The 14034-nt window shown below is 47.8% G+C and overlaps 1 protein-coding gene across 1 annotated transcript in view; it reads left to right on the forward strand.

Moving 5' to 3' along the window:
- Window positions 1-7409, forward strand: part of ADAMTS7 (ADAM metallopeptidase with thrombospondin type 1 motif 7) — a 167377-nt gene extending 159968 nt beyond the window's left edge. Inside the window, exon 24 of the mRNA XM_027840600.1 lies at window positions 6684-7409. Coding sequence (XP_027696401.1) covers window positions 6684-6847 — 164 coding nt within the window. The 3' untranslated portion in view covers window positions 6848-7409. The remainder of the gene's footprint in view (window positions 1-6683) is intronic.
- Window positions 7410-14034: the final 6625 nt, after the last annotated feature.

The raw sequence follows: 14034 nt of genomic DNA on the forward strand, positions 1-14034 counted from the left end.
AAAGAAAGAAAGAAAGAAAGAAAGAAAGAAAGAAAGAAAGAAAGAAATGAAGTAAGAGCTGGGTAACTCTGCTTTCTTTCCACTGTCCATTTTCACATTCCCATCTGGCCCAAGCAGCAGTGGCATCCCAACAGTGAGCTTCTCGTCGTCCACTTCTGGCCATTCTGAGCACTATCCCTTTGAACACTAGCCTTACCTTCCACTAGAATGGAAGCTTCTTGAGGTCTGACTGTGTCTGCCTTTCTTGGTAATCCAGTGCCTAGCACAGTGCCTGGGACACGGTGAGTGACTGATCATCTTTACTGGCAGTACGGTGACATGCTTTTGGATTTGTTCTGTTAACCTTCTAGCTTGTGTATGTCTTTTTTGCTGCTTTTTTTAAAAGTAACAGTCACTAAATTTTACTTTTCTAAATTAACAAGTATTTGTTTTCTTTATATCCTGCCTCCCTCCCAAATTGAAAAAAAAGAAAAATGAAAAACAAAATTCTTGTAACAAATATGCAGAATTGAGCAAAACACATTCCCACATTGGCCAGGTCCAACAATATGTCTCATTCTGCATCTTGAGTCTATCCCCTCTTGTGTACATGCCTCTGAAAAGTCTGAGACCTCTATCTTTCTTTCTCCCCCTTTTCTTACTCATCAGCATGTGTTTGTATGGTCAGGATTTTTTTCTGGAGAGCTTCCCCTCCCTCCTGGGCTGACTTCCCCTGCAGATCTTTGGCCTCTTCCCAAATCTAGGGTGTGTAGCACACCCTGCCCAGCTTCCCTGCCCTTCTCTCTTCTGAATTCAAAGATGGTGTGGTCAGTTCCGCCCCACATTCCTGTCACGCCCCCTTCAGCTGTGAGTTCCTCCTTGTTGAGCAGAATGGCAATTCCCACTTCCTAGTGCTTCCACCCTTTGAGAAATAAAACAATCGTTAAGACAGTATAGGAGCAGATCAGCTGCCCTGATTTTGAGGGAGCTCTGTCTAGAACTTGAAATCCTCATCACTACTCTAAATTAATAGCTAGCACTTTAAATATGTTATCTCAGTTGATCCTAAAAGCAACCCCATAGGTGCTATCAATATTTTCATTTTACCGATGAGGAAACCGAGGCTAAGGGTCTGAGGCAGGATTTGAATTCAGGTCTTCCTGCCTCCATACTCAGTACTCTATCCACTGCACCACCATGCCCAGTTTGTGATCTGTTTCCAAAGCTCGTGAAATCCCAGCATTTCATAGGGATAAGGGACCTCAGTGACCATCCATCTATTCCAACCCATGCTTGAACAAGAATGCTCACCCACTACAGAATGAGCTACAGGCCCATGGCCATATTGGAGGCTTGCCTTGGGGCACATTTCAGCTGCTCAACGCCCTCCTAAAATGTAATACTGAGATACGGTCTGACCTGGGCAAGACGAGTCAACAAGTTGTTTTGAAGTTCCTGCTATGTGCCAAGCACTGTGCTAAGCTCTGGGGATACAAAAGGAGGCAAAAGATAGTCCCCGCCCTCAAGGAGCTTACATTCCCATAAGTGCTTGTTGATTGACTGGTCTTGTTAACATAGCTCAAGGTTGAATTATCTTTTTGACCTACATATCAAGTGTTGACTCATCTTGAGTTTGTGGTCCTCTAATACCCCCAGATCTTTTTCAGATAAACTCCTGAGCTGTTGCTTCTTTCTTTTCAGATGCTTTGTAGTACATTTCTGGGACACCAACCCTTCTGTTTCCCCCTCTTTGGATTTTCTCACTGTGCTTCCTCCCCCAGTTCTAGGATTTCTCACATAAGCATATCTTCATAAAATCCAATGCTACTCTACCCTTTTATACATTCTGTTCCCTCTCTCGTTTTTGTCTTTTTATCTCTCACCCCCGACATATAGGTGATTATTAATATATGAATGCTGATTGATTGGTTCTGAGTAAGGTGTAGCTTTCCAGAATCTTAGTGCAGTCCTGACTTTTCCACTAAGCCTCTGTTACACCCTTAAATTTCTGTGGGAATCCCCATGTTAAGATCTCTCAGTAAGGCACACTGGTCTTGTAAAGGCCTTTTTCATCATTAAACTGCTCCATATGAAGGGGGCCTTTAATAAGCAGACACACGTGCCATACTACGTCCAGTTCACCCCATTCATCGTGCATACTTGGTACACTTACTTGTAACTGTCAGAAGCCGCGGGCTTGGTCACCGGCCCTTTTCTAGGGTGTTGTCTCCGGTGAATTCCAGCCCCTCTGATACTCCTCTTTCTGTGCTTTACCTACCACTGTCTGCGTTACCTTCTCCCAGATATTTGTGGGGAGGACGTTCTCCCCCACCCTTTTCAGCGTCAAGTTCTCATGATGAGTCAGTCCGTTTTCCCCAGCCCCTCTTAGGTGCGCTCCATCCCTGGCCGAGAGCCTGTCGTCTCTGTCTGTTAAGCTGTGTGCCAGGTATCCACGTTTCATTCTCAGACTCCACCTTCTTAACCAGTTGTTCACTCTTCACACCTCCCTCTTCTCAGAAGCCTTTGCCTTCAGTCAGCCCCTTGAGGCTGTATTTTCTTCAGTGCTGCCGACTGCGTCCCCAGGGCTGAGGAGCATGCAGTCCCATTTTGGCTGGAGCATAGAATATATGCTCCAGAATATAGAATACATTACAATAATATTATTAAAATTATAATATATAATACCAGAATGTAATAATAATCATAAGAATGATGTATTACCAAAAATAATAACAAAATATAGTGCCTACTATATGCCAGGCACTATGTTAAGTACTTTTACAATTATCTCATTTTATCCTCACAACAACCCTTGGCGGTAGGTGCTATTATTATCCTCATTTTACAGTTGGGGAAACTGAGGCAAGCAGAGGTTAAATGACTTGCTTAGGGTCACACAGCTAGTAAATGTCTGAGGACAGATTTGAACTCAGGTCCAGTTCCAGGCACCATCTAGCTGACTCTAATACATAACAAATGATAGATGGTATGATAAGGCTGGAGAGGTAGATGACAGTCAGATTGCGCAAGGCCGAGCTCAAATAAGATTGTGGTCCAAAGTTCGAGATGGTGTGAGACAGGCTAGAAGTGAGGACCTTTAAACTAGGCATCATGTCACCTGGGTCCAGTGAGGCAAGAGTCTCATGCCATACGTTAAAACAGTGTTGGAAACACGAAGACCTGACTTCAAATCCTGCCCCAGACACTGAGACCCTGGGCAAGTCACTAAAACTGTCTCGGCCTCAGTTTCCTCCTCTGTAAAATGGGGCCAACAGTGCCTACCTCCGCAGAGCTGTTGTGAGGATCAAATGAGATAATGCCTGGAACTTTTGGCAGACCTGAAAGCTCTGTGTAAATGTATCATTTGATCGTCTTCTTCACAAACGAGTGACGGGGAGCATGCGAGTGCACATGCATGTACATGCATGGGCTCACACACAAGCACACTAACACACCTGCATGTGCACATATGCACACATTCCCACACACACATGCACACGCACATATACACACATTCACACGCACACGCACAAACACAAGCACACACATGCACACGCATATACACACACGCACGTGCACATATGCACATACTCACACACACGCACAACTTGCACACGCACACACACTCACACATGCACACACATTCACACACGCACACACATGCATGTACACACATGCGCACACATGCACAAAGACACACATGCACACACATACACTACTGGGTGGGGGGGCAGGGCACATCGCGATGACAACATCTGGAAGCGGTCGGGGTGAGAAATGCTGCTCTGGGCTCTTTCTCACCCCGGAGCACGGCCAGGGCTCTGAGCCCCAGACGAGGTGTGTCAGGCCTGGCAACAACAGGGGCTTTTCCAGATGTGTCATCGCTCCCCGCAGCTGGGGCTGCATCGCTGCCAAGAAAAGCCCGTGTGGACAAACAAGGCAGACACCGAGGGACGGACCCTGGGAGCAGGGGAAGCGGGGTTTTATTTTCCATCTTCAACAAAGGAAAAGACTCACAGATTAGCGGCCGTGGAAGGGGCCTAAGAGACAATCAGTCCTGCCACGTCATTTTCCTGAGGAGGAAACCTAAGTACAGACAGGGCAAGAGATCTGCTCAAGGTCACACAGCAAGTGAGTGTCAGAGTCAGAACTTGGGCCCAGTGCGCCATCCACCACACGACACTGCCTGTCAGTTTCATCCTCATTTTGAGGCTTGACAAAGGCTTTTAGAAATGGTTAAAAAAAAAAGAGAGAGAGAACCCAATCTAGAATATACCTTGTGTCTCTTTTTTGTTGTTATTTAGCTGTGTCTGGCTGTATACGACCTTGTGGACTTTTTGTCCACGGGGTTTTCTTGGCTTCTCCAGTGTGTCCCCATTCTACAGGTGAGGAAACTGAGGCAAACAGGGTTAAGTGACTTGCCCAGAGTCACAGAAATAGAAAGTGTCTGAGGCTGAATTTGAACTCAGGTCTTCCTGACTCCAGGCCCAGCGCACCACCTAGCTGCCCCACTACAGCCCTTAGTCACCGTGTTACTGAAAAGGTGTGGGAGAGACAGTCCGATGGAAGACATTGAGATGAGCTGCAGATCACCCATTTCCCAGACTGCAGAGTGCAGGATTTCAGTCTCCAGGACAGCGGCCGCGGTCTTCTGCAAGTGCTGGGCTTTTTCACTCCTCTTTGCACGCTTCGGGGGCGGGGTGGATAAAGGACCGAGAGTTTGTGACTGTGCTGCCCAGAAATCTGGCCGTGGATGAGGCCAGAGCAGGACCGAGGAGAGAGAAAGGAGGGAGTCTTCACTTCCTGCTGTCACTAATAATGACTAGCATTTCTGTATGCTTGAAAGTTTGCAAAAAACTACAAACATCACCTCATTTTATCCTCACAACCCTCAGAGGTGGGTGCCATTCTTCTTCTTCTTCCCGTTTTGCAGATGAGGAAACTGAGGCTCAGAGCTGCCCAGGACCAAATAGCCACTAGATACTGAGGCTAGATTTGCATTCAGGTCTGTCAGGTCTCCAGGCCCAACACTCTCTCCGCTGCATCACCTAGATGCCTCTAATAATAGCTAGCGTCATACAGGGACTTAAGGTGCGCAAAGTACTTTGCACGTGTCATCTCCCTTTATCCTCCCCACACCCTTGCGAGGTAGATGCTATTATTACCCTCATTTTACAGAGGAAGAAACTGAGGCAAACAGGCTCAGACCTCAGCTTCCCCATCTGTAAAATGGGACAGTAATACCTGTTCTACCTATCTCGTGGTCATTGTGAGGAAAACAATAGCATCAGGTTTCTTGCGTCAGAAGCCCCCCTAATTCTCTCCTTCTCTCCCACCTTCTCCTGAGAATCTTATGTGGGTGAGTTGCAGCCCCATCCTGCCCCTTTGCACCAGAGCCCAGGGAGAGATGAGCAGGGCAGCCTCACGGCTGGAGTCCAACCCTCCAATCCTGCCCTGTTCTTTCCCAACTCATCTCTTCCCCATTATCTCATTTCCTCCTCTAGTTCTTGGAGGCAGCTCTGACTCTTCCAGTTGGATCGGGAAATACAGGGGGATGCGGTGGGGAAGGACCAGGGTGGGCACAGCCCCAGGCGGCCCCGCTGAGATCCCCCTCCACCCTCCCTCACCACCCTCCCATGGCCTGGGTGCAGGCAGCCTCCCAGCCCTTCTCTGATCCATCCTCAAAACAGCTCCGGGAGGTAGAGAATCAGGCCCAAAAGAGGTGGACAACTGGTCTCCAAGCTGATCCCTGGCACATGGGTGGGCGTGTGTTCCCTGACTTGGAGCCTAGCACTCCTTCCCCTAGACAGGTCTAACCTGAATGTGGACCGGTGGAATCGTAGAATCAGCAGCAGCAGAACGCAGATAAGCCAGCTCCCGCCTCATTCAACGATCCAGAGCAACTGATCAATAAATAAGTATTTCTTAAGGGCCTACTGCGTGCCAGGCACCCTGCTGGCAACACAAAGACAAGAATCAAACAGCCCCTCCCTTTGAGGATCTCATATTCTATTGTGGTTCCAACAGGTGCATTAAGAATTCACATACATGTCATATATATATATGTGTGTATGTGTGTGTATACATCTATGTGTGTGTATATGTATACATATACGCACACACTGAACACAAGGCCAATGGTGGGGGACACTTACTAGTAGTCGGGGGAACCAGGAAAGGCTTCATGTAGAAGGTGACACCTGAACAGAGTTTTGAAGGAAACAAGGTATCCCGACAGGTAGAGATGAAGTGGGAGGGCTTTACAGGCATGGGACACAGCCAGTGCAAAGGCAGAGAGATGGGAGATAAAGTATTGTGTATGAGCAACAGCCAGAGGGTTGTGTGGGCAGGGGAATCATATGTAACATTATGGGAAGCCTTAAAAGCTGAACCAAGATTCCATTTGGTTCTCCAGTTAATAGAGAACAAGTAGAATTTATTGAGTAAGGGAGTGATGTGGTCAGACCAAAAATATGTTTATGAACTTTCCATGCCTCAGGTGAACTAAATAAGAAATCGTTCCTCTGCCCAAGCCACAAGGCCCGTCTGCACCTGGGGAGATGGCATGAGTGAGCACAGCCATGCCAAGTCTGTACCTGAATGTGCGAGACAGGCTCTAATCCTTTGTGATTCTGCATCAGGCCAGGTGTGGCTCTCACCTGGCAGCCCCCCATTCACCTGCGCTCTCCCTGTTGCACCCGCAGGTCTTGTCTGTGACCGGGACCGTCTCACTTTCAGCTTCTGTGAGACCCTTCACCTCCTGGGCAGGTGCCGTCTACCCACCGTCAGGGTCCAGTGCTGTAAGACGTGCAGCCAGGACAGTCATGGCGCCCGGGACCGAGGCAATGAGCGGGTGTCACGTCGGTGAGCTGGCTGCCCGCCCCCTCCCTCGGAGGAATCTCCCACGGATCTGAGGAAGCAACTGTTCTCTCCCCTTGGGCCTTTGCCCACTTCTAAGGGCAGCGCAGAAGGTCTGCCCTGGAAGGAGGGACTTCCGGTGCTCATCACAACCCAGGGAAGACTCTGCTATTGTTACAAATACTGTTGTTTTTAATAATATTATGGTAATTATTATTATTATTATTATTATTTTAAAAGCAGACCCCCCAGGGCGAACCATTCCACAGCTGAGAAGGATATGGCCTTACCTCATAACCCACTTCCCTGGGGACAGCGTTCCCCACAGAGACCAAGGGCATCCCCCTCATCTCAACCCTCCGCTCGCTCACTCACTCGCCCTCAATGGTGCTAAGCCAGCAGGCTCCCCTGCTCTGTGTCACCTGGACCGACAATGGCCAGACACCTCTACTTCCTGGGAATGGGGGGAGGCTTGTTCTTCCCGCCTCTCCCCAAAAAAGGTTTTTAATGTTTTCTATTCTAATGAAGATTCGAGGAACCCCTACTTTTTGTATTATGAATAAATATCTATCCTCCCAAAGACTAGGTCTCCTCTTTGCTTATTAAGGGTGGGAGGGATGGAGATGAGAGAAGGTCAAAGCCGGATGTGGACCTGCTTGGACTAGGAACCCCAAAGTGAACAGGTCAAGAGGGCCAAGGAGGGGCCAAGGCACAGGAGACCATGCCGAAATCCCTTAAGTGATGCTCATGTCGATAACATTCCCGACCTCTGGTAGCCCGGGTGCCAAGAGCCTCCCGCAGCCCCAGAAGGTGGTCCAGGGGTTACCAGCCCCATTTTACAAATGAAGAAACTGAGTCCCAAACACCAGGAATTGGCTTGCCCAAGGCCGCACTGCAGGGGCCAGCTCCCTCTCTCTGGCCTCAACAAGAGCTGGTTGGGGCTGATAGGAATTTGCAGACCATGTGCAGCTTCCAGCCATCCCCTATTTCAGCCCTCTTACACTGGGTTTTCCGAAGGACTGGAAAATGGATCACAATTCTTCATCACTTTAAGATTTACAAGGGGGGCAGCTAGGTGGTGCAGTGGAAAGAGCACCGACCCTGAAGTCAGGAGGACCTGAGTTCAAATCCGGCCTCAGACCAAACACTTGACACTTACTAGCTATGTGACCCTGGGCAAGTCACTTAACCCCAACTGCCTAAAAAATAAAAAAAAAATTTTTAAATTAAAAAAAAAAAAGATTTACAAGGGATGGGGAAGGATTTCATTGGCATCTGAAACTTCCAAAGGAGTAAACCCCCTCCACCAATGCAGGCTGGTACCTCCTCTGAAACTTAAAGTCTTAGAGAGTCACTTGCCTGGAGCACTGGGAAATCAAGCGGCCTGCTGGAGGTCACACAGCCTGGGCGGTGTCAGAGGTGGGGCTTCAACCCAGGGCTTCCTGGGCCTTCCAGTGCAGGCCTTGTTTCCCCTATGCTCTGTCGTCTCCCATAAGGCTTACAAAGCCCTGGCTGTTCCTTACAACAACCTGGCAAGGAAGGAGATACAAGCATTATCTATATTTTACAAATGGGGAAAGTGAGGCTGTGGTAAACTGACTCGCCCACAGTCACACAGCTAGTTACTTTGACCAGTCAGCGTCGGGATTCAAACGCACATCTTCTGAAGCCAGGTCCACAGCTTTCCCCTCTATGCCACTGTCTCCCCTTCTCCTACACAGAGTCTCAAATTGTCCTGCTAGAAAGACGGGGTGGGAATGACTGTTCACGTCTAACTAGAAAGATCCCAGAACCCAGACAGCCGTCAAAGGCACATGAAAGAGAGGGAGCACGCCTTGCCTGAAGGAGGCACTGACTAGCCACTTGCTTTGGTCAGAGGTGAGTGTCCAGGGAGCAGAAAGTCGGCAACTGGCAGATGACCCGATGTCCGAGGAGAGTGTCCACCCCTCCCCAGCTCCTGAGTGCCCAGTTTGGACATACTTTGTGGAATTCACCCAACCTACTGCCCCCAAATCTCTCCACCAATCCTCTTGCCGAGGCTGTCTCCTGGTGGCTGAGCTCTTCTGCCACACCTCAGGTATACTTCCAGGGGAAAATAATCATTCTCCAAGGAGACCTTCTTAACCTGGGGTCCATGAACTTTTTTTTAATGTTTTGATAACACTATTTCAATATAATTGATTTCCTTTGTAGCTTAATACATTTGATGCATTTAAAAGTATGATTCTGAAAAGGGTCCATAGGTTTCATTCACCAGCTCACCAAAGGGGTCCAGGACACAAAAGGTTAAGGCCTAACTCAAGAGTCACTTCCATGAAGCCTTCCTTCATCCTCCTATTGGTGACAACATTTTGTTTGGTGCCTCTCCAATGCATTTATCACGTCACAGTTATCTGTGTTTTTGTCGTATCTTCCTACTAGATAGTAAACTCCATGAGGACAGGAATCAATCAACAAGCATTTATTATGCACCTGCTATATTCCAGGCAGTATGTTGGGTGCCAGGAATTCAAAGACAGAAGTAAGGCTAGTTCCTGCCCTCAAGGAGCTTACATTCTGCTAGAGGGACACAACACTAGGATACTAGGGGAATGGTGACCAGGGAAAGGAGCTTTGGTCTACAGTACACGGTCACAAGATTGTGTGTGGAGCCCAAGGGCATTAGATAATCATGCCTTTTCCAATAGCATTAGTAATATTGAATATTGTTCCCTGGAGCAAAGGGAGGAAAGGATGCAGGAGTGGTATGTAAGCAGGGGCAGGGCAGATGGCAAGGTGCCCATTGTGGTTAGACCCTGGTGTCTGGGTGGAGGGTTGGATGGGAACGATTTCTTATCTGTACCCTCCACATTAGTACTTAATAAAGGTTTGTGGGATGGATGGATGGTTGGATGGATGGATGGAAGATGGATGGTTGGATGGATGGATGGATGATGGATGGATGGATGGATGGATGGATGGTTGGATGGATGGATGGAAGATGGATGGATGGATGGAAGATGGATGGATGGATGGATGGAAGATGGATGGATGGATAGAAGATGGATGGATGGATGGATGGTTGGATGGATGGATGGTTGGATGGATGGATGGAAGATGGATGGATGGATGAAATAATTCACAACATCACATAATCTTAAGTTTGGAAGGGATTTAAGTGATCATTTACTCCTACTGTGCACTGAGCACTATGCCAAACTGTAAAGGAAACAGAGGCACAGGATTTGGTCCCTGCCTTCAAGGCACTGCTATTGTAGATGGGGAGAGAAGACTGGAACCCATGAAGATCTGGGGAAGGAGAGGCATTAGCTTGGGCTCTCAGGTCCCTTATTGCTCCAAATGTCTATCAGTTGAGAAGCGGTTCAGACAGTAAGAACTATAGGAGTTCAAAAAAAGGAGAAATCCTTGGAGGCCAGGGTGATCATGGTGGTCTTCCTAGGGGAGGTGCCACTTAATCTGGATCTTAAAGAAGAGATGGCATTTATGTCACACTTTCAGGTTAGCGAATCTTTTTTATGACCATTATTTCATATAAGCCTCATCATACCCCTGTGAGATAGGTCCCAAAAGTATTATTATTCCACTTTTCAGATGAGAAAACCTCTCAAGATTCCTCACATTGGAAGATGAAAACGGGACCTGAGCCTCCTAGTTCTGTCCCACGTTCCTCCCTCCCACAATCACACATAAGTGAGTAAGGTCATTTGTCATCTTGTCCAAATGATGGCCATGGTGCCAGAAGCTAACATGGAGCACCCTATCCAAAGCCCTGGGGAAAGCCCCTTCCAGGCAGTGCCCATGAGGCACACTGCCCCCTGGCCAGGGCCGTTCCAGGGCAACATCTGCTTGCCACCTCCAGCTGACCAGGAAGGCCTGACTCTGACCGGGTTTCCTTCCAGCCTCGGAATTCGAGTGTGCTTAGAGCTCCTCCAGGCAGGGCTGGGCTGGGCTGTTTGCTCCCCGCAGCATCCTGATCGTATTATGTGTCCTTGGCTCCCGTCCTTGTTCCCTCTTTCTCTCCATTCCTCTTGTCTTCCTCCCGCTTATGATCTCCTCCCTCCTTTCTCTCCTTCATCCTTCCCCCTTCTCTTCCCTACTCCTTCCCTCTACCCTGCGTTTTCTTCCTCTTCCTCTCTCCTCTTCCTCCTTCTTACGCTCTCCTCCTCCCCTTTTCCCCCTCTCCTCCATTTCTCTCTTCCTCCTTCTCTCTCCTTTGTCTTTCCCTCTCATTCCCTTCTCTCCCATCCTCCTACCTTTCTCTCATACTCTCCTCCTGCCCCTTTCTCTACCTTTCTCCACATCTTTTCACTCTCTCATCTCTTCTTTCTCCTTCTTCTCCAAGTCTCCTTGAATCTATTTTTATTTATGAAATTAAAAAAAAAGTTATCCAAGTTTGCTGCCTATTATGTGAAATGGGACTTCCTGTATTATCCTAAAACCACCCCCTTCTAGCTCCCATGGAGTCCCAGAAGTGAAGAATGAGCCTCCTCAGTCCTTTCGTGAGTTCATGGGCTGTGGTCAAATCTCTTCTTGGGCTTTTTCTGCCCAAGCTAGGAGCCTGGGTAAATGCTGTCAGATTATTTTAAGATGTAGATTCTAAGAGGCAGGGCCCAGCTGGAAATAGACTACCTTCCCAGAACCACAGAATTGGGTTCCCAGAACCACTGAAAGGGGCCTTTCAAGTCATCTAGTCCAACCTTTTCATTGTGTAGGGCAGGGCTTGTTTTACTTTTCAATTTGTATCCTCAGCCCTTAAGACATAGTAAACACTTAGTAAACATTCATTCATTCATTCATTCATTCATTCATTCTACAGGGAAAAACTGAGGTCCAGAGAGAGGAAGGACTTAGCCAAGGTCCTTGGCCACACAGTGGCCAACCCCCAAGGAAAACCTTTGACTCCAAATCCATTCCTTTTCTTATTGTGCCCAAGGGAGCTGGAAACCATCTAGGCCAATAAAGGTATTTAGCCTTCATCTGCAGCCTGCACAAAGTATGTGTCTACCTGCTACAGGGACGCACCTGGGGGCCAAGAGGTTAGCAAAGTCAAGGCTAAGACTAGCCTAGGGCACATTAATCTCATCTCTGAGGTGTCTGGGAGAGGGGGTTCATTATACTGTCATCTTCTGCCCTGATCAGGCCTGGCCTAGAATATTGTGCCTGGTTCTAGATGCTGCATTTTAGAAAGTCCATGGGCAAGCCGAGGCCCATTCAAAAGAGGGATGCTAATAATATTAATAATAATATTAAATGAGATAACATGCAAAGCCCTTTGTAAACTTTAAAGTGCTATATGAGTGCTAGTTGATATTAATATGAACAATTATTATGATTAAGAATTACTAATGACAATTATTTGTGTCAATAATAAAAACAGGCAAACCTTAAAGTGCTATGTAAGTGCTAGCTGATAGTAATATGAATAATTAGTATGTTGTTCATTCGTTTTTCAGTTGTGTCTGACTTTTCATGACCCCATTTGGGGTTTTCTTGGCAAAGATACTAGAGTGCTTTGCCATTTCCTCCTCCAGCTCATTTTACAGATAAGGAAACTGAGGTAAACAGGGTGAAATGACCTGCCCAGGGTCACAGAGCTAGTAAGCATCCAAGGCCAGATTTGAACTCAGGAAGAGGAGTCTTCCTGACTCCAAGCCTAGTGTTCGTTGCACTATGGCACCCCACCCCTAGCGCTATTAATTGCTATTAATAATTACCCATGGTAACTATTTGTGTTAATAATGAAAACAGAGGAACCCTAAAGAACTATGTAAGTTGGTGGTGATGTTGCTGTTTGCCCTTCATTTTCGAATAGGACCAATGACATCATGGGGTGATGTCTTGACTCCCATGTGAATTGGATTTAAGTGAAGCTGAGTTGCACCACTAGGGTGGCTGGGTGGCAAAGTGGATAAAGCACCGGGCCTGGAGTCCTGAGTTCAAATCCAGCCTCAGACACTTGCTAACTGGGTGACCTTGGGCAAGTCGCTTACCCTTGTTTGCCTCAGTTCCTCATCTGTAAAATGAGCTGGGAAAGGAAATGACAAACCATTCCAGTATCATTGCCATGAAAATCCCACATGGGGTCACAGAGTCAGGCACAGCTTAAAATGACTCAACAACAGCAGAGTTGCACAATGTCATCAGCATCACTCTTTTTTCCAGAGTCATTGAAGCCCAGCAGCAAAACAAAAGTCAGGATGACTGGCCGTGTCCGGGATGCAGCGGATGACCTTGGCATCTTTATAAGAGCTCCACAGGGCCATCTCCAGTCGTCCTGATCCATATCTGGCCACTGGACCCAGATGGCTCCGGAGGAGAAAGTGAGGCTGGTGACTTTGCACAGCCCTCCTCACTTAAATCTAATTCACCTGCATGTCATGGCGTCACCTTCCTGACGTCATCGTCCTCTTTGAGAACGACAGACAAACCACAAGCACTCCACAGCACCTGCTTCAGCCGCCTCATGGGCCAAATTGTCCTTGTCTGCCCATTCCACCAGGGCAGGGAGGGGGCCAGGATGGGGTGGGGAGGCTTCACTCGCTTGGGTAGACAACCCCTTAACTCCGATAGATTTGAGGACTACAGGTCACCCTCAGCCTGATTTAGCCCATCTGCTGAGACAGTTTACCAGGATGTGGCCTCCACAGGCTAGCTTCCTGGAGTCACAGGTGAGAGGTGAGTGAATTGTGTAGACACTGAAGGTGGATGAATGGCCCTGAAATGGCTCAGCAGCCCTCATGCCAGAGGCGCCGGTCCTCCTGAACACCCCACGCACTCCACCTGCACCACCTAGCTGCTCATAATTATTATAGAGAGTAATTATTGCTATTGATAGTTACTAACGGTCATTATTTGTGTTAATCATAAACACAGACAAACCTTAGAGAGCTGTATAAATGCTGGCTATTATTTTATTATTTAGCCCAGAAAAGAGAGGACAAGAGAGCCACCTTGGAAGGACTGTCCCAGAGAGGAAGGGTTAGCTTTACTGTGCCTGGCTCCAAAAGACAGAACTAGGAACAGTGGGTCGAAGATGGGCTGAGGCAGCTTTAAGCTCAAGAGATCAGCTAACATTTCCTATCAAACAGAGCTATCTCAAAACGGAAACCATTCATCTGGTGAGGCAGTAGAAATCTTCAGTAGAGACTGGTTATCCCCTTGTGGGGGATAGCTTCCTGACTGGGCACTAGAGGACCT

This window comes from Vombatus ursinus, unplaced genomic scaffold (assembly GCF_900497805.2).
Source record: "Vombatus ursinus unplaced genomic scaffold, bare-nosed wombat genome assembly UNPS02014847.1, whole genome shotgun sequence".
Classification (NCBI taxonomy): domain Eukaryota; kingdom Metazoa; phylum Chordata; class Mammalia; order Diprotodontia; family Vombatidae; genus Vombatus; species Vombatus ursinus.